The sequence below is a fragment of the Syngnathus typhle genome, linkage group LG17, assembly GCF_033458585.1.
Source record: "Syngnathus typhle isolate RoL2023-S1 ecotype Sweden linkage group LG17, RoL_Styp_1.0, whole genome shotgun sequence".
In the NCBI taxonomy this organism is placed as follows: domain Eukaryota; kingdom Metazoa; phylum Chordata; class Actinopteri; order Syngnathiformes; family Syngnathidae; genus Syngnathus; species Syngnathus typhle.
In genome coordinates this window covers 6,230,460-6,256,294 of record NC_083754.1, presented here as the reverse complement: position 1 = coordinate 6,256,294, position 25,835 = coordinate 6,230,460, and the positions used below count along the sequence as shown (strand labels likewise).

General features: G+C 46.1%; 1 protein-coding gene across 4 annotated transcripts in view; it reads left to right on the top strand.

Annotated features, from left to right (window-relative positions):
- adgrl1a (adhesion G protein-coupled receptor L1a) overlaps nucleotides 1-25,835 on the top strand; it is an 82,392-nt gene that overhangs the window by 47,553 nt on the left and 9,004 nt on the right. For 3 of the 4 annotated variants that reach the window (XM_061302526.1, XM_061302524.1, XM_061302525.1), the window contains exons 3-14: nucleotides 894-1,107; nucleotides 2,348-2,457; nucleotides 17,294-17,501; nucleotides 18,009-18,273; nucleotides 18,856-19,183; nucleotides 20,825-21,112; nucleotides 22,482-22,585; nucleotides 23,384-23,569; nucleotides 23,645-23,683; nucleotides 24,465-24,645; nucleotides 24,724-24,846; nucleotides 25,529-25,734. In XM_061302526.1, the coding sequence (XP_061158510.1) occupies nucleotides 894-1,107; nucleotides 2,348-2,457; nucleotides 17,294-17,501; nucleotides 18,009-18,273; nucleotides 18,856-19,183; nucleotides 20,825-21,112; nucleotides 22,482-22,585; nucleotides 23,384-23,569; nucleotides 23,645-23,683; nucleotides 24,465-24,645; nucleotides 24,724-24,846; nucleotides 25,529-25,734 (2,252 nt within the window). Of the gene's footprint in view, nucleotides 1-893; nucleotides 1,108-2,347; nucleotides 2,458-3,197; nucleotides 3,397-17,293; nucleotides 17,502-18,008; nucleotides 18,274-18,855; nucleotides 19,184-20,824; nucleotides 21,113-22,481; nucleotides 22,586-23,383; nucleotides 23,570-23,644; nucleotides 23,684-24,464; nucleotides 24,646-24,723; nucleotides 24,847-25,528; nucleotides 25,735-25,835 lie in introns of those variants that run through there. The other variant, XM_061302528.1, reaches the window with a different exon arrangement.

The window sequence follows — 25,835 nt, the reverse complement described above, 5'->3', positions numbered from 1 at the left end:
TTTTGGGGGCATATTTAGAGGTGACCTGTGTCTGTGTGTTTTTATTTTTATATTTTCATTCGAGAGAGGCGGTGTCAAGGTGTGCGGTGGAGGAGTGTGCTGGAGAGACAACAAGTAACTCTCCAAGCACCTCTCCAAGCCCTCATTCATGCCTCTCAGCCTAGCTGGCCGATTAACCCCACGCACCCCCCTGCTCCCTGCTGGCTCCACACCGAAGCCCCTCACTCGCTCGCCGACCACCGCGCATGTCAAATAGCTGCAACCAAACACACGCACAGAGCAGAAACAAAAGTGCAGACTGACAATTTGATTTTTACCATCCTTCCCGTCTGCGTTTCTGACACGAGGTTCCAGCGCAGGACCCCCCCGCCTCCTCCCCCGCCGTGAGCTCCGAGCGTAGGAGTCTGTTAACATTTGACACTGTCACAGTTTGTCTCACAAGAGTCCCGCCTGCCAGTACGCAATCACAAACAGAGCGCCAGTTTTTTTGTGCATGTCATAGGAGAAACTGTCAAATTGTTAAGCCTTGGAGATCTAACCATCCAAGTGTTTGTGTAGGAATTGAACTCATAAATAATAATAATAATTTTGGCTTTCCTAGCATGACTTATGCTAGCCGTGGTCAGCTTGCTACCTGACTCATGTCGCTAAGTGATAGCTTAGCCGCCACCCTATTGTGGATGAGCTCCATAGATAGCCCTGAAGTTCATTTCTTTTCACTTGGTTATGCTTTAGTATCTCCTTTATGTGCTCCAAGAGGATAAGAACCCGGGTTGACACCTCACCTCATATTTACAGCGTGGCCCGGTAGTAAAGCGTCTCCTTTAAGAGAATCAAGGTCTGTCGATTTATCAATAATTTTTACTCCCCCTCCCGCCATCTTCCCCATACAGCGCTGAGCCGGTCGATGATGCCCTTTGGCTTGATGCGCCGAGAACTGGCGTGCGAAGGCTACCCCATCGAGCTGCGCTGCCCGGGAAGCGATGTCATCATGATCGAGACGGCCAACTACGGACGCACGGATGACAAGATCTGCGACGCCGACCCCTTCCAGATGGAGAACGTGCAGTGCTACCTGCCCGACGCCATCAAGATCATGTCACAAAGGTCCGTCTGCACCGTGTTCGTATACACTCACTGGCCACTTCATTAGGTACACCTTCACATTCATTTAGATCAACAATCAGTATCGGAGCGATATGGCCTTTTTTAGGTGTTGAGTACTTGAGGAAGCTGCCGATACCAGTTTCCAAGACAGCTAACTTAAGGCAAAGAAAAGCCTTACATTAATGCCTCCTCGGGAGAAGGAGTTGATGCCTAACTAACTAGCTAGTTAGCTAGAAGGTTAAGTCCTCATTGGCAGGAGTTGATGCGTAACTAGCTAGATAGTTAGCTGGCTAGAAAGGAGAGGTACTTGGTGTAAAAAGTTTGCGAACCACTGACCTTGGATGTCTTACATATCTGCTTTGAGCTGTTTGGTTCCATCCTCTGTGAGCAAATGACTCAAGTCAGCATCCTTGTGCAAGTGGGTCTCGCTACGAATGCACATATATATATATATATATATATATATATATATATATATATATATATATATATATATATATATTTTTTTTTTCGATTGTGTTGTTTCAAGTGCCTTTGTAAGACTTCTCGCCGATGCTCTCTGCGTTTGCGTTCCGCACCCGCTTCCTCTGAGCCGGGCACGGATCAATGCGAAGCCTCTCCCCGCTATCCATCACGCATGTAATGGAGGCGCGAGGGGGGGTGTAAAGGTAAGCTCTCTCTCAGAGGGAAAAAAACGAGCGGGCAAAGCAAGGAGAACTAGCACTGAACATGACGGCGAGATGGTGTGAATGCACCGGAGGTTTAGGAGACAACACGGCAGAAATGCTTAAACACGGGATTATGTGTGTGTGTGTGTGTGAGAAGGCATGAAGCCGTACACTTTAGATGGAGGTGTCGTGCGCATACGAATGGTTCCCCCCCCCCCTCTCCCTCTTTCTCCCCCCTCCCCGTTCACATGCGGCGAGGAGTGTTTGCCTTCGTCCTTCCATGTTCTCTCACCTCTAATTGCTCCCACTCACGATGCCCCACGAGAGGGAGGCTCTGACGTCACTCCCCCCCCCCCCCTCCCATCTGGTGCGGCTGTCACATGATCGATCCAGTGTGAAAGTGCTTCCTCCCCTCATCTTCCTATCATCTTTTTGGGACACAGGTGTTGGTGTAGTTATTTATAATTGCTATTATTTATTTATTTTATTTATTATTATTATTATTATTATTATGATTCCACTGTTTCTGCTTTTTCTATTCAGTTTTATCATTCCTCTCTTCTCCCATCCAGGTGTAACAACCGCACTCAGTGTGTGGTGGTGGCCGGGTCCGACGTGTTCCCAGACCCCTGCCCCGGCACCTACAAGTACTTGGAGATCCAATACGAGTGCGTCCCCTACAGTGAGTACACTCGCTTTTTCACAAGCGTTTCACAAGAGCATTCCGCTTGAGTTTCCCGCCCCCCACCGCCCCCTTTGCCGCTCTTGCGCCAACCCTTCAAAGTCCTCATGATGCTCAGACACGCGCATTGTGTGGATGGCGCACACAAAACACACCAACACACACACGCTGTAAAAGGTTTCACACTCGTTCTAAATCTGCAAAACAGTAGATAAACACTAAAGAGCAAAGCAAACTAGTAATTCATATTTTTGGGGACCAAAAAAGTAGTTCTTTTATTCATTATACTTTCTGTTAAATTAATCAATCAATTAATTGATTATTGAAATTTTATTCTACCAAATAAAATTTAAAAAATCCATCTCGGGCCCTAGTTTAGAGTTTTATTTTTCTCTATGTGGATCAAGATGACAGGGAAAAAAACCATGTTGACTGCAAGACATTTTCTCGTGTTGCCTAAGAGCCGCTTTGCTGTTTTGCTAATTTCCCAATCAAAACAAGAACTGAAAAGGCAGGAGGGAACACTAACACAAACACGCCATACGATAGCACACAGTCTCTTAACGTCGCCATGGAAACACCCCATCACACATACACATACATCTTTTTTTTTTCTTTTTTTTTTTTGCATAGACAGGCAAAAGGATTTATAGGCTTTGTGTTGAACCTCCCTCATGTGAAAATGTGCTCTAACACACACTTTGGTGTTACTCCACTCAATCGATCCCTCCACTATGCAGGATCGCCTGACGGCGGGGGGTGGAGCCTCGGCCCGGATGTGTGGGTGCAAGTGGTGTTAAAGTCAGGGGTGGTTTGGGAGTCGGTCGGGTTGTCTTTGTCTTTTTTATTCCCCCCCCCTCAGGTGCCAGCGAAGCATGAGGATGACGCCGCTAACCTGCTTGGCTTTCTTCTACTTCCTCCTCATGACCTCACTCTCAGGTCTCCGCTCGATTTCATTAGTGCTCGCCTACCCTGTTTATCCTCCGAGCTCCTCAAATCCGACCTCCCCCCCCGCCCCGCCCTCATCATTCTTCCATTCCAAACGCTCCCTCCATCGGCGTACTCTCTCTTCTCTTTCTTCTTTGCAGGTGAAAAGCTTTCAGGGAGGCTCAAAGAAACTCAGGGAGTTGCAAGCGCTTGCTTTTATGCCCCGCCCCTTCCTCTGCTCACTGCTTTCGCACCTTTCAGTTTACCTTGTGAGGGAATGATAGAGCGGCCGCCGATAAGAAAACATGTTTTCATGCTTGGGAAGTGTAAATGTCCTCTCCAGTGTCCTTCGCCCCTCGCGCTCTTCTCCTGTGATGTTGTGCAACACAAAACAGAAAAGTCCCTTTTTTGATCGCTGGGTTTGTCGTTGTCGGGCTGCGTTCAAGGCAGCTGGGGGAATATTTTTGCCGATCCACACAAACTTCGGTGGATGTGTCTAGCATAACGGGATGTGCAAAAAAAGTCAAGGAAGGCCGCCATTTTGGTTTGGAGCAGCCATCTTGGGCAAATTCCCATACTCTTATTGTGATAAGATCTTACTGGGGTCCACTAACCCTATTTTTTCGGTATTGTTTTTTTTTTAACACGTTCTCGGATCTTTCAAAGAGGTCGCAGAAACGCGCCTAGCTTTGTTGTACTCGGCTTCCCGTCTTTGTGCATGCTCACCTTGTCCTCTTCCCGCCGGCTGGCTGCTTGTTCTATTGCCGTAAAGCAATCAAGCGGATAATTAAAGAGCTGCTGACTTGCATTTTTTTTTTTGCTCCTTGCATCCTGGGTTGTCAGGGCAAAGAGAAGAAAGGGGGAAAAAAAAGGAGACAAACTTTGTCGATTGAATCTGAAGAACGGCACGGCTTAGAAAATTGGAAGCTGATCCCCTTCTGTGATGAGAGGTCTGTCTGGAATGAGAAAGAGGAGTCAATTACTCCCGTCCTCTAAAAAAAAAAAAAAAAAAAAAACAGACTGACAAACCTGAACTGACTCGCGCATTCCAAAGCGCTCATCCCAAACACTTCAAGTCGGTCACCCGCCGCTCAACTCGGTCACTTTTAATTACCAGCGAGGGGGAGGGGCGACGAGCGGCTCCTTTCCGTTCTGCCTCAGCAGAGATTTGTCAAGATTAATTGAATTTGCTGCTTCTAATCGCTCCGGTGTTGCACCCGTCGTTCACTCACCGTCTGGCAAACGCTTTTTGTTTTTGGTGACTCATGTCGGCGAGATGTTTACCAGTCACCTGAAAGCGGGGACGTGACAGCAGGAAATGACACGCACATCTCTGACAGGACACGCTTGTTTAGCACGCCGTGCGATCGCCTTGACAACACCGGCTGTGTGAGCCTAATTACCGATAAGCCTGTTTCACACAAAACTATTTCGATTTCTTTTGCGTGTTTGACCGAGCGGCAGGTCCGATGAGTAAAAAGCATTCTTGAAATTGTCCATTTGTGAATTGCTTAGCGATATTGAACACATTCATTTCAAGTCTGACAGACCTTTTAATTATTTAACCACAATGGCTTTTCCATTTAATAGCATTATTATTAACATTGAACCTTAACCAGACAGTAGAAACAATTCCACAGGAAGTGACTGTCGTCCCAAAACTTTTGTCCACCTTTGACCGTCTCGGTTTCACGCTACTGTTAACACTCCCGCGTTCCATTAAGACATCGCCGATCAATCGGTGTGTTGCTACCCCTGCCCCATTAACACACACGTACACAAAGTCAATCTAGCTCACGAGAGGTCGCCACCTGTCCTCCCCGCCGCCCCGGAGCGCGGCACTTTATCATTATTGATCCACCCCACCCACCCAGCACCTCGCTCTCCGGTGGGGCTATCCGCTGCGGCCGGGTCCGAGCCATTAGACCATTTCACCGGCTGTGATTTATCTTGTTAATATGCATCCAGTTAGCCGCGGTTTTAAAAGTGTCTACACGAGCGTTAAAAGTGGTGGATCGCCACTCGGCCTCGCACTGTCCAACTTTTATGTTCATATTTGCATCAGTTTTCGATTGTGGCCCGAATACAAAAAGGCTAGAATAGGGAATAATAACCTGGGGAGCCGCCTTATATAGCCACGGCAACAGTAATATTTTTCTCCGCGGAGGATAAAGAAGATGTGCCTGTGAGTTATACTACTCATCAAAATGTTTTGCACATGTTTAAATATCCTTTGATGAAAGGGTTAAGGAAAAAAAAAATGTCTGACGATTCGATGAAGATTTTTTTTTAAAGCGTCGTCATTAAGCTAAAATTGTACCGATCCAACTCACTTGACATTAAAAGAGGCTGTGGGTGACCCCTGAACCCCTCCCCTACCCCACTTTTGACTCTAACACGACACATTTTCAACAAACTGTATTAATTAGCAATTAAGTATCGTCCTTCGACGTTTGCGCGAATGAGACGCTTTTGTTAAGGAGCGAGGCTGAAGAAACTGGAGAGGACACATAAGGGCGGCACAATGTGTGTGCGCGTGTGCGTGTGTGTTTTGCTGTTGCTCATTAGAGTAGGAGTAATTGATAGGCTTGTAGAAAGCATTGAGCAGAGTGATTAAGGAGAGCGAGGGCCGCGGCTTATTTCTCAAAAGGGCTCTGAAAAGACGAGGAAGCCCGAAGCAATCACGCAAGCGACCGAGGTGGCCTTAAACTCGCCTGGTGTCTTTCGTGAATAGTCTGCATCGCTGTTTGTCCTCAGGTAGCCACATGTGCTGAATCTCTCTCTGTGTGCTCTCCGTCTTCTTCTGTTTTTTCTCCTCAGGACGAGCGGCAGGAAAGAAAATCAAGTAAACAGACGTCAGTCACCTCTTCTACCCTTTTCATCTATGCAGCCTTTTTTTTCTTTTTTTCCCTCTTTTGCCATCATGCCACCTTCACTCCGTGATTGAAATCATTTAGAAAGATTTTAGTTGGGTGGACAAAAAGATAGGTGATAATAATATTGATGATGATAATAATAATGACAATAATAATAATAATTTAGCATTAATATTGAAGCACAGCTATTATAACCAGGTAACCCATTTCTTGCTAGCGCTAACGTGCTAGTTATTGCTCTTACTGGATGAAAATAAAAAAATACTCGCTGAACCAAATTCTTCGCATAAAATGCTATCCTACTCTTTAGCCCCAACGGAGTGAGCCCCTTTGAGTGCCTCTTGGGGGAAAAAGATGAGCTAGCGCCAATATGGAACTGAAAATGAGTCAAGTTGACATCAAGCAGTTCACTTCAGTGAATTCAGCTCACAAATGTTTCCCAGATTTGGTAGCTTTTAATGTTCATCATTTGTTCGGCCCAAAATGTGCAGCTCGGCGTTTCTCACTTCATTCCCCAATGGCGACCCCCGACCGTTTACTGGGAACCCAAACGATTTTCGGTGTTCCGTTGCACCCCGAGTGGAGACAACAAACATATTGACAGGCTTAGCCTTCCAAATGGATTGTTCCCCCGGCCGAGCCGTCCCGTATTGTTCGGTGTCAGCTCGCTCGATGTATGCTGCGACGAGCGTGACCTCACCCCTCGCCCGTGACGTTTAATAGAAAAGGAGCGATTGCGCTGCCATCAAGGCAGTAATTGAGAGCCAGCGTGGTGGCTGACACTTTTACTCGTCACGCCTCCGAATGTGGAAAGCCCGCACCCCGGAGCGGCATTATGGCGGCTTTCTTCGTTTCGAGCGCAATGGATAAAGATGGCCCCCGATAACGGCTGCCATTAATGGCAGTATAGTGGGCTCTCTGTATTGTGGGTAGAAGGAGACCCCTCAGTCATGCCCTTCCCTTTTTTTTAATTTGCCCTCGCTTGTTTGTTCCCCTCTGTGACGAGCCAGCAACGTTTAGGCGAGCCAAAGATGAGGCGCTCGTGTTTTCTTTGGCGCCGCTTTGGCGTGTCGCACGCCCGCCAAAAAGCACCGCTGCTTTTATATGAGTGAGAGAGATGGGAAAGGGGGAGGGGGGGTGATCGATGTCACGCCAACTGTACTTGGAGAGAGTGAAAAGGCGAGGATTCCATCTCCACCTGTACAATCAGCCGGGCTCTGTCTAGTCTTTACGATTAATATAGAATTATATTGTACATTCAATTTAATAATATTTTTCTAATCAACTAAAAACGGGCCCATCCCTGATCTTGCATTTCCATTTCTTCTTCATTCTTTTTTCCTGTCTTCTTTTGCCTCCGCAGCTGAAGAGGACTTCGAGGAGGGTTGTTTTTCCCTCCAGCAGGTCTTGCAGGCGCCGGCACTTCGGGGAGGGGTGTGGCAAAACCAGAGGGGTGGAGGTCGGGTCGAGAGTGTGTTGTGGGGGGGGGGCTCGACATTATTGATGAAGTTGAACTGAATTTCCAAGCTAGCTCAGGCAATTCCTTCCCCATCTCCTCATATTTCCGTCGCCTTGAGAAGCTAAAAGACAGACAGGATAAGTTAGATGAGAGAAAGGCCAGCCTTTTTTTTAATCTCTCTTTTCCCTCCCCCGCTCCTTTCGTTCTCCTTTCCCTCCCTCTCTCTCTCTCTCCCTCCGCTGTCTGTCTATTTTTATCTCTCTGTCTCCCTCTTTTTTCCGACGCTTGAATAGAAGTGGATCAAAAAGGTAACGACCGCTATGAACATAACAACCACAGCTCGCCCCTTCCTCCTCCTCCCCCCCTCCCCTCCCCCATAATCCTTCCTACAACCCAGCACCTTGTGTTGTGTGCTCATGACGTCCAGATCCTCCTCCCCACCCCTCCGCCGTCTTCTTCTTTCTGTCTCTCTGGAGTTTATAACCAAAAAGTCTAAAATCCTTCTAGATGTCCACGTGATGGCAGCGAGCTGAAAATCGCACACACTCTCTTGGCCCTCTTTCAAAATAATCAATGAGAGATAAACTGGACATGGGTTCATTTTTTTTCCCCCCTCTAATGAAAGCACTCGCACTGAATCATCTCATTCCCACATGCCAACGACGTCCGTTTTTTTTTTCTGCTCTGGGAATAAAAAGACATTTGTCTCATTTTGTTTGTCCAAGTGACATGCTAACCGGGCTAAGCTAGCTCCCATCTCCAGGTTCATCATGATCACCTCTCGTCCGTCATCACCTTTCTTTTTCCTCTCATCTTTCCTTGGTCGGTTTATCTCTCAGACCGTCGGCCGTTCAAGCGGCGTCAATTTGCACACTCCCCCCCCCCCCCCCCCCCGCCTCCTCTTTTCTTCTTTCTACAGTGTGCCAGCGCCTTGGCTTTGCTTTCTTCTTCTTTTACCGCGAGCCCACCCGACCCTTTCTCGAGCCCCGCGCCCGGGGGTCCGGAGAGGACGGGAAAAGCGGTATGCGGTCACCGCGTGAGGAGCACTCAGAGCTCCTTGTAATGCAGCCGGGGCCTCCTAAAGAGCCCCAATCAGCCTCAATCACGAGCGGCTCCAAAAAAATCGGCCCTGACCGCCACTCTTTGAGGCGAACGGCAAAGAGTTGCCATCAGCGCTTGTCCTCCACGGTCAAAAATGTCAGCAAAAACTTTTGAAATGTACTGATTAGAAGAGACCAAATGGGAGGAGAGATGAGCTAATGAAATACTAATGTGTTTTTTTTTCTTCTTTTTAATCATCTCAGAGAAGATTTGAAAGGAACGGAAATATGTTAACAATGTAACACAAGTTTAAAAGGGCGAAATCCACTTGTGTAAAGCAGTGTTTCATTTATTGTATTATTCATTTTGGCCAAATTATGCCGGTGAAAAATGCAGTGATGATAAATCAAAATATAGCATAGCAGCATAGCATTATTCGCAGTAGTAAAGTCGATTCAACCTCCAGTGTAGGTCAACATAGGCTTTGCGCTGAAGAAATTCTCATGTCCGATATAAAAAAAGAAAAAAACTCCAATTAAAAAAAAAATAAACTACCGTATTTTCCGCCCTATAAGGCGCACCTAAAAACCTAAAATTTTCTCAAAAACCAACAGTGCGCCTTATAGCCCGGTGCGCCTTATATATGGACCAAATTCCTAAATTTAAACTGCCCCAAAGCATTGTGTCATGAAAGTGGCCCGCTGAAGACTATGAATCATGACTCAAAAAGACTATGGATCATTATTTTATGATTATAAAGTCATTTGTTTCCGTCTGAAGTTGAAATAAAAAAGATAAAATGGAGAATGATTTGATTTGGATTAAAAATCTGACATGATGCATTAATGGTGCGCCTTATAGTCCGGTGCGCCTTATATAAGGATAAAGTTTTAAAATGGGCCATTCATTGAAGGTGCGCCTTATAGTCCGGTGCGCCTTATAGGCCGGAAAATACGGTAAATGAACCATTTTAGGAAAAGTCAAAACGAATCCAAATGAACAAACCCCTGATGGACAAAAAGTATTCACTGAGACTGAGGACATCCATTTGAGATATTTTTGATTGAGGTCATACACCTTTTTTCTCATGACAATGTTTTTCCCATTGATCCCTGTCTGGCCCCCGTGCCTTTTGGGGGGGGGGGGGGGGGTATCAGCTGTTAGACCATCAACTGGTCAAAGGAACCCTTTGTCTGTCCATGAACGTGTCCCACATTTCTTTTCCAGCACCAGCAGCCATCTTAGCTCTCCATGCAGAGGCATCGCACGACACCAACCCTTCCTTCCTCCCTTCCTCCTCCTCCTCACTCGACCGGTTGTTGTTTACTCCTCTTCCTCCCACTAACACTAAGAGGAAAACAGCGTTTTTCCTCTGTTACCTCACCTCTATGTGATTGTAACATTCCAAACCCTTCTTGCACGCAAATGTCCAATTAACGGCGTCTGTTTGGGATCGGGATGACGTGTGGGACGGCGTCGGTGGGGTGACTTGAAATGCATTTGCCGTGTTTGGACCTGCCGTCTATTTTAGGAGCCAGCGTCACGCACCTCTGCTTCTCGCCATCGCTTCTTTTCACCTCCGTACGCTTGACAGTCGCACGGGGCGCCCTTCCCTCGTCATCATGCGTTCCCTTTATTTTTTTTTCCCCCTGTCACGACCGACCGAACCTCCACGCTGTAATTTTTCTTCTCGAGACGGAAAAAAACATGCCCGGGAGGAGTGGGCGCGTAAATCGCGCTCGAGTCGCCACCTGTGATTTGTAAAAGTGAATGGCAAAGGAGTGAAGAGGTTGCATTGTGAGATCAAGGCACAACCGTCGCTATGGAGACGACGGGCTCCGAGCCTCATTAGGATTGACCCTCGGCATTTTAACGTGCTCGTGACGGCGATGGCGACAGAGTGAAGGACAGGTGGAGATATTGATTCAATTGCAAGTGCTCGACCTTTTCAGAGACATTTTTCCACGTCGTCATAACTTCAATTAATATCACCAGCCCGTTTGTCTGTGACTGGGAATGATTTTGTCGACTGTTTCCCGTTCAAATATTCATGACCTATTTAATAAAAAGGAACGCGACCAAATTCACTTGAATTCAATATTTGTTCACCGAGCAGGGTCAGTGTGTGTTTTAGCTAATCGTTTTGGCTCGCAAGTTGGATTTGGTTCAGCTACTGATAGATGATAGTCTTTGTAACTCAGTAGATTTTACTTTTAGTGTGGCTAGTTTTTTACCCCTTCTTGGATAAAAATTTTGATCGGGCATGTTTTGTTGAGAGATTGAGCGATTGAGTGAACTGCAACTGTGTTATTTACGTCAAAGCTCTCGCTCTCTTCGAATCTGCCGCCACTTGAGCCTTTAGTCTGTCAAGGCCCAGAATGGCCTCCTGTCATCTGTAGCCCGAGTAGACGCATCCCAGCCAACATGGTTGTCATCTGGCGTCGCCCGGAGGCCGATAAGGCTCGCTGGCAAACGGCCGCTATCTGCTCTCGGCGAAAAGTATTCTCCGGGGTGGACGTTTGACTCGATAAAGGCTCCGATTTGACACCTGCCTCCTACCGCTGTCTGAAAAGCGCATGCATTGTGTGCGTGGGTGTGAAAAAGCGTCTTTGTGTGTTTTCAATCCATTGACTCCGCCCCCTTGTAGTCTGAAGGGAACAGAAGAAGCGCACTCAGCATTACTCTTGTCACTTTGTTGCTCCTCAGCAGGTTAACTTTAACTCTAAATTCTCATTTTACAGGAAATAACCCATTTGTCACTTCTTACTCCACTTTGCTCTCGCTTGCTTTCTCTCTTCCTTTTTCCATCATGCAGAACACACTCCAGAGCAACTGATGTTTTTATTTATGCTAAATTTTAGTCGCGTAATTCGTCCGCAACAAAAATTATATTTTACAAAATATTGCCGTATCGTTCTTTTTGTCCCTGTGGTGTTGCCATACAACCAACAGTGTACACTGGACCCTTACAGCCTTAGTTTGTAATTTTTTTTATCTTTTATAAATAATGTCACATACATTTAACCATTTATTCACGGAGCACTTTTTGTTTTCCCCAAGTCCAAACTATTTAGTACCACTACCTCAGAGAATTAGACACACAGGTTGGACTATTGGAAATCACATTCTCCTACTCGCCGACTGTAACCCCCTTTCATGCCCATTAACTTTTCAGCATGTGGCTCGGGGTAGCGTGTCGCGCTCCATTCTGCCCCCTGCTGCCCATGCACCGTATCTGCCAGTAACAGGTGCAGGATTCAATTAAAGCAGCAGGCGCTCCGCAGTAGGTCAGAAGGGGCGGGAAGGCAAACTGGGTAAAGTGGTGCCTTTGAGATTAAAAGAAAACGTACCACACTAAACTCACTGGTTAGACTGATTAAATTGCTGTACAATACAATTGTTGTACAAAAAAAAAGTGTGAAGCCCTTTGAGACTGCTTGTGATTTAGGGCTGTACAAATAAACTTGACTTGACTTGAATACATTAATCAATCCATTGAGTATAATTCACACGCACAATTCCATGTACCGTAATTTTCGGACTATAAGTCGAATTACGGTAGTGCTAAAGCTGGTGTATTTGTTTATACTGTACTGGCTGCATCATGGAGGATCCGAAATGAAAATCCTCAATTTAGCCCCAGGCAACTCACCTTTTAATTGTTTTACAAGTCATTTAGAAAATGACTCCTTCTCACTCAGGGGAGCCTGCATATTTCCCCCTCCAAAATCCATTTTTACAGTCGACTCGTATTGACAAGTAGCGGGCTGACCTGTGCCTGCGCAAAGGATTATGGAGATGAATAGTCAATTATTACAGGAACATTTTCCCCGTCTGCACCGCGCTAATAGCCGTGCAAGTGTGTGATAGCAAAAAAAAAAAAAAAGTCTGTCTTTTTAATCCCTGATAAGGTGAATTTCATTCGCCATCTGGCTAGTTTGGAGGCTAAAGAAGTGCCGGCCGTCACAAACAACAAGATTGCCACTCTAACAAGAATTATTCGATTTAATCTAACTGCCTGGCGTAAATCCGCGTGGTTTTTCCCCTGGCTAACCTGCTCTAACCAGACCCGCATAATACCTAATCTGAAGATTTATGCTTAATACCCAATGCTTGTTACTTAATACCTCATTCATACTGTGACCATAATAGCGTCGTGTACTATAAGATCGCTGCTGGGTTTTCCCGCTGCTGCAATCATCGTTTAGTTAGAGGGCGAGAGAGGGAAGTGTGGTAAACAGGAAATGTGTCTAAGGTAATGTCCATTTGCTTGATGCTAACGCTAATAAGAAACAACGGGCTAAGAAAACTAGCATCGTTATCGTGATACGACAGTGCATAGTCAGATCATGTGATCAGACTTGAATTTTAAAAATACAAGCCAAGTGGTTTTGCTTTGTCTTGACTTAAGAGCAAATATTCAACATACAAGCGCTACATGACTCAATTTACCTGATAACAAGCAGCAGTGTGGCAGATTCTAAACAGTTGATCACAAAAGAGGCTCGATGTCATTTCCATTCATTTCAATGGCAAAAAATGATTTGAGATACAAGCGACTTCACTCGCTCGTGCAGTCTCTAATGTTATTGCTCTCAGTCCCATAAAATGGAGGCCGGCACCAATTTAGGACAAGGCTATTTGAGGGGGGTCAGGTGCAGTAATGGACTGATTTTGGCCAGGACGTTGATGTTTTGTGTCGTGCATAATAATAAAACCGCTCTCGGCCAAGTGCATTGGCTTCAATCGGTCTAATGCAGTGGTTCCCAAAGTGGGCGGTACCGCCCCCCTGGGGGCGGTGGAAAGCTCTGGGGGGGCGGTGAGGAAGAAAGGGGCGGTAGGGGGGCGGTAGGGGGGCGGCAGTCGATTTGTACACAACACGCACGCCGCTCTGGCCCAGTCAGATACGACAGCATAGCTACAAAAGCAAAAGCTCAGGTTTGTAATTTCAAGCTTGTAATGTTCAGAATTTTATCTTATAATAAAAACCGCATTCTGGCGGTCAACATCATCTTGAGTTCAAGTCAACATGAAATTGGGGACTCGCCAGAACGCGCCGTGTTGTGTTGTGTTGAGCTGGTTAGGGCAATGGTCCCCAACCACCGGGCCGCGGCCCGGTACCGGTCCGTGGGTCACTTGGTACCGGGCCGCCAAGCCGCACAGAATTTTTTTTTTATCGACGATCAATTAATTCAGGTCAAGACGATCGTCCCGGTCACGTGACATGTTTCCCCAGTCGAGCCCGCAAAGCTAATATGTGGCGACAGGCTAACTAACCAGGCAGTGAAGCATTCAAAACTGCTTCAACACATGGAGACCAAGCATCCTGCAATAAAAGACAAACCTTAAATCACTTCGGGTGTCATTGTCTCCGATTACGTCTAGATGGGACCGGCTCGTTTCTGAGAAACAAACTCAGTGCTCCCACTAATTCAACGTAATGGTAATGATATTATAAATGTATTATTTATTTATTTATATAAATGTATTATTTATTTATATAAATGCCGGTCCGCGAAAATATTTCTGACATGTAACCGGTCCGTGGCGCAAAAAAGGTTGGGGACCACTGCCTTAGATCACGTCCGCCACCATTTAACCTTTTGTCTTTTCAAATTGCAGCAAACCAAATATCAAGAAAGAGGTGTTCTTTACATATGTGCCGGGGGGGGGGGGGGGGGGGTAGGAGGGGGGCGCTAGGAATTCACTGGGGAGCCAAAGGGGGCGCCAGCCTGCAAAAGTTTGGGAACCACTGGTCTAATGTAACGACAAGAGAGCACCCACTCGGGCTGCTTTTGATCGACTTTCAGCGTCGTTAAATCACTCACGGCTATGTTCTTTGGACGCTTCATTAGGTACTGTACACCAGCAAAATTTGATTGAGATTTGACATGTAAAAATCTTCTGTTAGAACTCGGTTCAATTTAAAACACAGTATTTGAACTGTCAACATGGATCAGTCATTTTCATTTGACATATTAAATGACATTTTAAAGTGTTATTTGATTTACAAACTGATTTAAATTACTTAATTTGGGGGGGGGGAATATTGTAAACTTCAAGAGACTTACTATACGTTTAGCTAACGCAAATTTATGCTAACTCTGCTTCTTAGCTAGCCTAGCTGCTGAACAGAGTAGTTAAGAGTAGTAGTATTAATAACTAATTAACCAAATTGTGACATCACAATTCGTGAAATTCACAAGGATGTGTTTATAGGCACATATTCAGAGAAAATTTTGACTTAGTTGTTTAATTTCACACTTGGGTGATATTGGGATGGTTTGGCAGGCACTCCAGAGAGCCAATTATTTGCAGACAAGCAATTAAAATGTCATTTATTTTAGGTAACATCTCCCTTGAATGTTTGTTATTGTGGTTTTAGTTTGCAGTGCTGTGTTCCATCATACTGACTTGTCTTAGGCATAGTGCAAACCATAACCACAATAATGAGCATATTGTTCCCTAAATACTTCTCGAAGCGTTTTTTTTTTCTTTTTTCCTCCCCGATTTCACGTGGCAAAAATAATTCCGTTCTCCTACGAAATGAAATTGTCGTCAGCGTGCATGTTAATGCTAACATTTTTTACAACACGTTAGCGCTTTCTTGTGAGCGATGGCAGACTTGTTTTTGTCCTTAATTCTACCTTGAGGGCGAGTATTCCCATCTTTGTTTATGGGTCACCTACATGGACCCGCTAAGTCCATCGCCTTGTGCGTGCTGTTTATTTCTCCTTTTTACACCAGCATTATACTTTTATGACGCTGTCCTACTTTTATCGGCCGACTCCCTCGCACTGCAGCATTTCAGTTCTGATAACATCTCGCCCTTCACAGTGCTTACAATGTTTTTCTTCCTTTTTTTATTTTTTTTTTATTTCCGCCTTCATGTGTGTTACTCCCCCTACTGCGTCTGGATCGATGAAGATGTCCTTTGATTGTAGCGCGCGTGAGTCGGAGTTGCCGTTAGTGGGAGAGATTCTCGGCCTGATTTAACTCCGACGGTTATTTAGCATATTTCAGTCACCCACGTTTGAGTTTGCAGTGCAAACACCGCAGGCTTCCATTGTGGCTTGACAATTGTGCGTGTCAAGTATAAGGAGTCTCTTAAGTGTTTGTTTATGCTCATGTTTGATTTAATTCCTGTTTTAGCTGCCAGTTTCAATCCCCGCTGCAAGGTAACTTGTTGGATTAACGCGGCGCTACAGTAATGCTGCTGGGTTTTAAAATAAAATCTCAATGTTTTTTCCCCCCCACAACTAATAGTGCGATTTTAGGTGGGTTTTTTTTTTCATACATATAGATATTTATATTTCATTTGAAAAATATCCCACGTTATCACATACTCGTCACTCATCCATTATTATTTCTAATTAGCTTTAATTGTACTCGACTGTTAGCGTCTTTTCCACTGATGCCTTCAATGCGGCTTGTTTTTTTCCCAGCTTCCCCAAGCACGATATCGACGTGAAAATTCGCCCGCGCAGTAGAAAAGACAGAACTAGCTCATTGCGTAGTGAACCACGGCAGACGCCGTGTTAGCAATCTCCTGCTGCACCAGACTCCATGCAATATTCAACACGTTTTGAGCCCAGACTCATCCATCACGGTGTGACAGAAGTTTTTCGTGGCCCCGTTCGCGAGTGTACACACAGCATGTGCGCGCTCTGTGCACTCGCCACGTGTGTGTGCTTGGATGTCATGCACTGTGTCCCGTGTGTCCAAATCTCCCCCGCAGTGTCCAATTAGTTCAGAGATGCGTTCAATCACAAGGTGACCAGCAGGTGTCTGATACCTCAAGCCAGAGAGCCACATTACTAAACTGGCACTGTATTGAAGGTGGGGTGAGGGGGCAGGGAGGGGGGGGGGGGTCTCAGCTGTTTTGTCCTGTAGTGACTCCAACTCCTAATAAGTCATTATATGAGGTAGTGTTGGTTTTACCTTGAGGGACAGAAGTTGAGTCCTCGTGTACCCCTTTTTAGATATTACGCCACTTTTTGGCACTACCAAAAGCAACGGTGCCATCCAGATCATGTATCTTGGCGACCTTCCCAACTTTTTGGCATCGTTTTATGGAGGAACCCTGTCTTCTGACGCTCGGCTGAGCGCCAAATTGGGTCGTAATAAAACGAGCTCCGCGTTGACTGTTTTTCCACGACGAGGCCTTTGAGGTAAAGTTGCGCAATCAAATAAAAAAAAGTAGGCCGAGATGAATGCGATTAGAGACTAAACCTAAGCGGGGAGCGAGCGTCAGCCGAAGCGCTCCCCATTTATCAAGCCCCGACGAGCACGACGCTGATGTCCTACAAATGAGCTGATAATGCATCTCATCTCACTCTGCTGCTGCCCATTATCATCCTATCCTTTGTGTCCTAATTTTAAATTCCCAACTAACTTTTATCGACCCTGATCTTTTTTTTTTTATTTTGAACCTCCCCTCCCCGTCCTCCGCTCCCCCTCCCCACCTCCGCCATAGCTTTTAATGATGACAATGATGACACTCTCCACTGCGCTTCCTTCCCTTCCGCTGCAGTCTTCGTGTGCCCGGGGACGCTGCTGCGCGTGCAAGCGCCCAGCTCTTTGCAGGAGGCCGAGCACCAGGCAGGCGCCTGGTGCAAGGACCCGCTCCAGTCCGGAGACCGCCTATACGTCATGCCCTGGACCCCCTACCGCACCGACATGCTCTTTGAGTACGCCTCCTGGGAAGACTTCAAACAGAGCCGAGCCACCACCACCTACAAGTGAGCAGATTGGCAAACAGCCGCTGTTTTGATTTCACGCCTCGAGGGCGTGTTCACACATCCACGCATTTTTTCACAATTCAAAACAGTTCGCAGGTTTCTTCGTAATAGGTGGAAGGCGGTTTAGATTTGAAGAAATAAGTTAAGTAAAATGAATATTTTAAAATAAAATATAGAAATGTATTGTAGTGTATTTAAAAGTTAAATACAACCGAACTTTACTAAATTAACTTAATATACAGGTGTTAAAGGAAAGTTTCTTTTTTGCTCATTTCCAAACTAGGTTATAAGAGCCTCGGGTTGTAAAGAGCTTTATAGCACATTAAGGTTAAAAAAATCTAATCCCTATGTGCCTCATAGTAAGGCAAAAGTTTCCAAACTTTTTCTGCTCAAGAACTTGTGGCTTCAGATGTGCTTATAATTGGTGACATCCCACTGCGCCATGTTGGCTCACCATCAGATCCTCTTGTAGCAGGGCCTCGACTGATCTGCTCGCCCCCTCCCCAGGTTGCCCAACCGAGTGGACGGCACGGGCTTCGTGGTGTACGACGGCGCCGTGTTTTACAACAAGGAGCGCACGCGCAACATCGTCAAGTACGACTTGCGCACACGCATCAAGAGCGGCGAGGCCATCATCACAGACGCCAACTACCACGACACGTCGCCGTACCGCTGGGGCGGCAAGTCGGACATTGACCTGGCCGTGGACGAGAACGGCTTGTGGGTGATCTATGCCACAGAGTTCAACAATGGGCGGCTGGTGGTCAGCCAGGTGGGTTTGTTTGTTTGACCTTTTCATTCCAACCTCAGATTTGAATAAAAAGATAGTACGGCTCAAAGGGATGGCACTCATCATCGACAAGTTGTTTTCTGCTGACTTTGATTATTCGTCACGCTCATTCCAATGTCGGCTTTGTGCCGACGTGAGCGCTTTGACGCGACATTAAACAGCAGCGAGAGCACAACAGCACGTCTTGACGGCCCACGTTAATACCTTTGAAAATACGCACCGTTGTTCTTTGGCTTTGTTGTTGTCATTTACAGCCAGAAATGAATCAGCATACGTCGATCAATAAGTGCTGTTGGTGCAAACGTCTTCAAAGCTCCTTTCAAATGATGATTTACATTCTCATTCCAATATGTTTTTTTTATTGTATTGCCAGCAAAGTGAAATGGGTCTTATTCGGCTTCATAAGATTCACAATGCTAATGCTAATTAGCATTATATTGCAGCTGAGGAAAAAACAGCCCACTTTGGCTCCATCCTGTGCTTCTAAATTGATCTCCGCTGATGGAAAAAGAGCGGAAAATTGGCAGGGGACTGAAATTGGGTCTCTTGTTTGATTTTGCCCAGGTGAATCCTTACACGCTGCGCTTCGAGGGCACCTGGGAGACCAGCTTCGACAAGCGGGTGGCGTCCAACGCCTTCATGGCGTGCGGCGTGCTCTACGCCGTGCGCTCCGTCTACCAGGACGACGACAGCGAGGCGGGCGGCGATCTGCTCATGTACGCCTACAACACCAACCACGGGCGCGAGGAACCCGTCAACATCGCCTTCCCCAACCCGTACCAGTACATCTCCTCCGTGGACTACAACCCTCGCGACAACCAGCTCTACGTGTGGAACAACTACAACGTGCTGCGCTACCCGCTAGAGTTCGGGCCGCCGGACCCCACCACAGGTTGGCGCCACACTTACATGATGGCGTGATAAAGTAAGAGAGCAATTACTGTCAATCTGAAAAGTTGCAAATTACCAAGATAAACCTCAGCGAGACCCGTCCAAGTCGTGAAATCAATCTGAAAGCGACAGGCGACTATTAAAAGTTGACACTGCAAATCAAATGAAACCTTTTTGCTCTCGACTGTGACGGCAAATATTATAAATGAGACGAAGCTCTCTGCAGTTGACTCGGGGGTCGGATTTATTGAGCATGCTCGCTTTTTATTTGAATTAAAAACGTTTTTAAGTGTCATCAGTCAGAATGGCTGTTCCCACATCCTTTCGATATTTTTTTTCTTCTATCTAAAGATCATTTCACTTGATTTCTTCTTTTTTTTAATCGTTGGCATTATACTGAGAAAGTATATTATTATTTTTTGGGGGGATTTTCCTATTTCTTGACATTTTATTTCACGGTCAGAGTTGAGCTGTAGTGCATGTGTAAATGTGTATAATAATTTAAAAAGTCATTTTTTCATAATCCATCCCTGCTAGTTGAACACCGCTCCCTCATGTTTATTGCTACAACTATTGCATTGAAGATCTCATCAGATAAATGTTCACGCTGCCTTCAAATTAGCATTCTGTTTCACTCCAGATTGACTGTTTTGATTTGTCAACCCTCAGAACCTCTCCTCGCCGCTTCTCCCGTCGACATCTGTCTGCAGCAAGCGCCAACAGGCCGCTTTTAAAATCTCCAGCTGTTGTCGCAGCGGCGATGGGGAAGGCGCGCCTCAACCGCTCCGTGTCGTAGATAATGAAAAAGTCGCCGCAAAGTGATAAAGCAAGTGGGGGGGGGGGGGGGGGGGGGGGCGGAGGATGAGCATCTTGGCAGCGCGTCAGTGGAACATGCTAGCTTCGGAGGAGCCGTAGCCACATGAAGGTCTTGCGTGAGCGATGCGCAGATGTGAGCCGCCGCGTTTGATCACTCAGGATTCCGCTGTTGTGTTGCACGACTTTTATCTTCCCATTAAGTCTTGTTGTTGGTGATGGAGACTTCTCCTGTACATTTGATCAATTATTTACTTCTGCCTGACTTGTGATGAGGGTTCCACCCCAGGCACAATCTCCGGGGGTGACGCTTTGAAGGGCCCCCGAAAAGTATTTGTAACCCCAATTATTGCCAGGGCTGTCTTTTCGCAGCGCCATTCTATATTCCCTTTTGAACCTCGGGAAGAAGCCGTATTCACAGACATATGTCGTGCTTGATTTTATTTGGAGCTTTTTGTTGCCATCATTTGACAAAAGTAGTGATCCTCTTATGTGTCATTCAGACGTTTTTTGTTTTTTTTACATTTTTGTTTGGTGGCAGCAAACCCAAGAGAATTATTTTATTATTGATCCTAAATAGCATGATTATAACTTTACATTTTAACATTATATTATTTCATCATAACTATATTATAATATGATATTAAAATATTATATTATGATAATATTATATTATAACATAATATTTTAGTATATTTTAATTATTAATATTATATCAATATTAGAATATTGATACTAAAATCAACCATATAACTTGCCTGCTGTCTTAATGTTAACATAAAATGCCATCGAAACAATCCCTGAATGTATTTCTGTATTGTTCCCTCAGGTCCTCTGACCACCACACAGGTGACCACCACCATCCCGGCCCGGCCCTTCACCTCCAGCGCCAGCCCCTCCACCGCCCGTCCGGTGGCCCCGACGTTGCGGCCCATCAGCTCCATCAACAAGCACCCTGACCTCCGGGCCATCACGGCCACCGTGCCCGTCACCCGCTGGACGCCGCCGTCCTCGCAGGGCCCCCACGTCTGCGAGAGCAAGCTGGTGCGGGGCGTCCAGTGGCCCAGCACGCTGAGAGGGGAGACGGTGGACCGCCCCTGTCCCAAAGGATCTCTTGGTAAGGGAAAATCTTCTATACTTTTATTTCAATAAAGAAAGATTATTTTTTCTGGGATTTTATGTACTGGAACAAATGAAAGCTATTTAAAAATGCAATGTTTTATATTTTGAGTGCAGCACGGTGTACTGCAAAAAGAAGAAGAAAAAAAAGAGTTTTTCTGAAACTGATATATCCACCATGCACGTGATGCTATGTGGGGGAAAAAAAAATCTATCTATAGTTTTGGTCTTGTCGCATCGTCCTGGCCAGCAGGCAAACGTCCCCGAGGACTCTCAGATGAAAACGGCTCCTCCACAAATGAAAGGCTCATCGCCCACAGAAAGCGAGCTGATTGAAAGTGGCGAATAATGAAATGAAAGCCGAGGCAACACTGGCCTCATCTCCTCCTTTTTTTTTTTTTTGTGCTACCTTCTATTCTTCCAAACGGATAAACTGTTCTTTCTTGCTCGCTTAGCGTTGTTGTTTGCTGCGTGTGCAAGATGTTTCGCTCGGTGGGAATACATTAACGTTACATTAGCCGCACTAAATTAGCTCTCGAAGCCAATCTGCATGCGATGGACAAGAGCAGGAAATAGGCCGTTTAAATGCACCAGCGCATCCTCTCTGATCCCTCCGCTCGCTGTGTTGTCTTTAATCGCTTCCCCTCTTCTTCCTTCTTTTCTTCGCCCTTGTCTTTGCATCTCGACGCCGCTTGTTTGTACTCCTAGCGGGACGGACGCTTCTCTGGGCTCATCCTAGAGTGCTGTCCTCTCTGTGAACCTGCTCGGTTAAACACAACACGCTTGCTGGAAATGACAGCCCGGCTAGAAGAAGACGACGCTTCCCTTCAGGGGTGGGGGGGAAGCTTTTATAAGATATTGAGGGATCATGTGCGATGTATTTTTATCATGCTTTGCCTTCGGGTGCATTTTAAATGCTTGCTTTTGTTAACAGCGTAAAAGCTTGTTTCCGAACCCGACGTCTCCACCGAGGTCCCCACGCGACCCTACTTAGCCCTTTTAGCGGTCAACTGTAGCTACATAGTTGCTACAAAGAATGCCTAAACCGAGGGGAGAAAATACAGTTGCTAGGATTAATATGCTAGCTACAATATAGAAGCTTAAAAAATTCTCAATTGTTGATGTAAAGAAAAAAGCTTAGGACTGAGCACGGATCCTTGAGGCACACCAGATATGATATTAGCAATATGGCACATATTTTAAAAGAGCTTTTCAAAATGGCTGTTGCTGTAACATACTACCTCTTTAGATGAACAACTTTAACTTTCTCGACTTGACATTAACTTCACTTAAAACATACACACACACTTTCTGTCCTTTAATTGCACACACCTAATGCATCTTATCTTCCCACTGCTGGTCTCCAGGCATCGCTTCCTTCCAGTGTTTGACCGAGCAGGTCATGTGGAACCCGCGCGGTCCTGACCTGAGCAACTGCACGTCCCCGTGGGTCAACCAGGTAGCCCAGAAGGTGAGACCCCGGAGCCCGCTCCTCTTGGCCTCCTCGTGGCCTCCATGCTCCCTCGCGCACCTCCTCGTGTATTTACATATCTCCATGGCTGCTCTTATTAATATACACACTCATTTAAGCTGGACCTTCATTACCACCCATCTGCTCTTAATACTTAATTAACTCACTCTCATGTACTTCCAGTCAAGTAAAGTTCCATTACTTTTGAGGAAGCGGGTCAGGCGCTCGCTGCCGAGCAAAAAAGTAAAATGTATTAGAATTATTTATGCACCTGTTGATTTCAGCGAGACGTCCGTGTTGTTCGTGCCAAAACACGCGAGTGTGAGCTCTAATCATTATCGTACGGTGAATTTCACCCCGAGAGCGTATCCCCGCCGCTTTTTTTTTTTCCCTATTTAAGGCACGGCTAACTGTCTGCTCACGTTCCTGTCGGAGAATGGAAAAGTTTCACGCCGTGAGTAATCTCTTGCTTTTGGCAACGATCGATAGCGGCGGCGCAAAAGCAGTCGCTCAGGGTGTGATTTGTGAACTGAGTTTCCACTTGACAGTGTGTACTACAAGGTTTGTTTACAAGAAGAGCTGTGATGAAGATCCCGTTCTGAGGGTCTGGGGAAAAATGATAACTCGAGAGAGATGTTTTTTTTTTTTTTATGGAGATACAAAATGCACGTAGTTTTCTTTTTACTTTTGCTCGACGTGTGAAGCCACACAGTTTGAAATGGGCGGAATCAAAGCCTGTTGTTAGCGCCGGCTGGCTCTTGAATAAAACAAGTGTTTGTGTGCTTTTTCTCCAAAAAGATCAAAAGCGGAGAGAATGCGGCGAACATCGCCGGCGAACTGGCCAATCACACGCGAGGGCGGATTCAGGCCGGGGACATCAGCTCGTCGGTGCGACTGATCGAGCAGCTCCTGGACATCCTGGATGCCCAGCTGCAGTCCCTCAGGCCCGGCAACAAGGAGTCGGCTGCACGCAACTACAATAAGGTGCACGCAAAAAGTCGGATTTATCGATTTTTTTTTTTTTCTTTTCGTCTTGACTTATTTTTTCTGTCCACCCAGTTCCAGAAGCGCGAGCGGACGTGTCGGGCCTACATCCAGGTACGTGTTTTCTTTTGTCTGCCAGCTTTTCACGCTTGTGAAGCAAATTTGAATCCTCAAGGGAGCCTCGTTCCTGTTTTCTAATTAGTGTTTCTTTTAAAAGTGGCAGCTCCAATTAGAATAGGATGAAAGAATAAAATAAGAATAAAATTGTAGTATTTGATATAACAATTATGGGCTTTTATATTAATTTTCCCAACTTTAGCCTGTGAGGCGTTTTGTCCTACCAAACTGCACCTTTTCAATATTTCAGCGATATCTGCGAAAGCGGTAACGTAATATCATAAAAACTGGTACACGCGTGTGTTTGTCCTTGTAATGATGAAAGGGGCTTTTCTTTTCTCCATGACCTTTTCTCAGTGCAGTTACATGATCCCTCATAAGCCGTTGTTGCAAGAAGAATAGCTCCTACACGCTATTTTGGAGAGTCGACTATTTGGCAATGATGGAGCCAATTTGAATGCCATGTAGATTTTACGAGCAGAAAAGACTCTGACTGGCTGCCATGGAACGAGCGACCGAGTCAATCTTTCATTCCGAGAGGCCTCTAGAAGAGAATGACATGATTCATCAAACAGGCTACTCAAATAAAATCGCCATTTAAATGAATTTTATTTGGAGGGAATAGAATGTGTAATGCGGCTGTCATGGCGTAGATACAAAATGCGAGGAAGTGAAGACAAGATCAAGAATAAATCCCGAGATGTCCCGGCTTGACTGTTTTTACATTATTAATTGACTGACTGCATTCTTTTGACAATAAAGTGAAAATGTTGCGCAGGCGGTGGTGCAGACGGTGGACAACCTCCTCCGTCCCGATTCGCTGGACTCGTGGCAGGACATGAACAGCACGGAGCAGGCTCACACGGCCACCATGCTGCTGGACATCCTGGAGAAAGGAGCCTTCCTTCTGGCCAACAACATGTACGGGACTCGATTCTCCGACCGAGCGGCCAACATTGGTGAGCGAGAACAACACTCAACTAGTCAAAAAGGATCAGCCGTGTCTTATATTGTGTGTTTTTTTCCACCACCGCAAGATCTGGAGGTCCACGTCCTGAACACAGAGATGGAACTGCAGGACTTGTCCTTCCCTCTCAACCACGCCAACGACAGCACCATCCATCTGTCAGCGTCCACCATCAAGCAGTACAGTCGCAACGGTCAGCAATATAAAAATTCAGCGGACCGCATTTAAAAACATAGCAGACCTTAAGTGTCCCACGGGCCGTACTTTGCCCACCCTGCTCTACCTTAACTTCCCCGCTCACTCAGTCCATTTGCATTTTTATGCCAGCCTAAAGCATCGACTGAGTTAGAGCTTCGTAATAACGGGCTAATCAGATTAACAAAAAGCGCTGAGACCATTTATTTTTTTTATCCCGCCGCTCCGCGACGGTTTGGAATCTTAATAGAATGGCCGGGCAGGCATGTCGATCACAATCGGGCCCGCCGCCGGTCGCGCCCGGCGATCTCAGCAATCTTTTGCTCTCATCCCAATCCCTCCTCTGTTGTCTGTCTGCGCTCGGCAACCAGATTAGAATGATTGAAACAAACGCGCATGAAATATTCATACGGAATAATAAGAGATCTGTGAATGCTTGAGGGATGAATGTTCCATTGGCCTCCGCATTAAATCTCGCTCGCCGCTACCCGTTAAAATGAAACGCTCGTTCCCATCATTCTAACCTTCACTAACTCCCTCTCTTTGTCTCCCGCTCTCTCGCCCCTTCACTCCCCGCCCTTCCATAGCTCACTCTCAGCGCCATTAGCATATTACGGCCCTGTTTTGCTTCGATTTGCGCTCCCGTTTTTACTTTCCGCCTCTCTGGTTGTGTCTCGCAGGGCAAGTGAAGGTGGTCTTCATCATGTATAAAAACCTGGGCTCCTTCCTGTCAACTGAGAACGCCACGGTCAAGATGGACGCGCAGCCAGCCCACGGCCGAAGGCGCCTAGCGGTCAACTCCCACGTCATCTCGGCCTCCATCAACAAGGAGTCCAGCCGCGTGTTTCTCACCGAGCCGGTGGTGTTCACGCTCAAACATCTACAGGTGGGTGTCTCACTCACTTCAAAGGTGCACGGGAAGTTTTCAGTGAGCGCTAGCTAACAGTAGCCAACGTCACAAAAAGTTTCAAACTAAACAAAACAAAA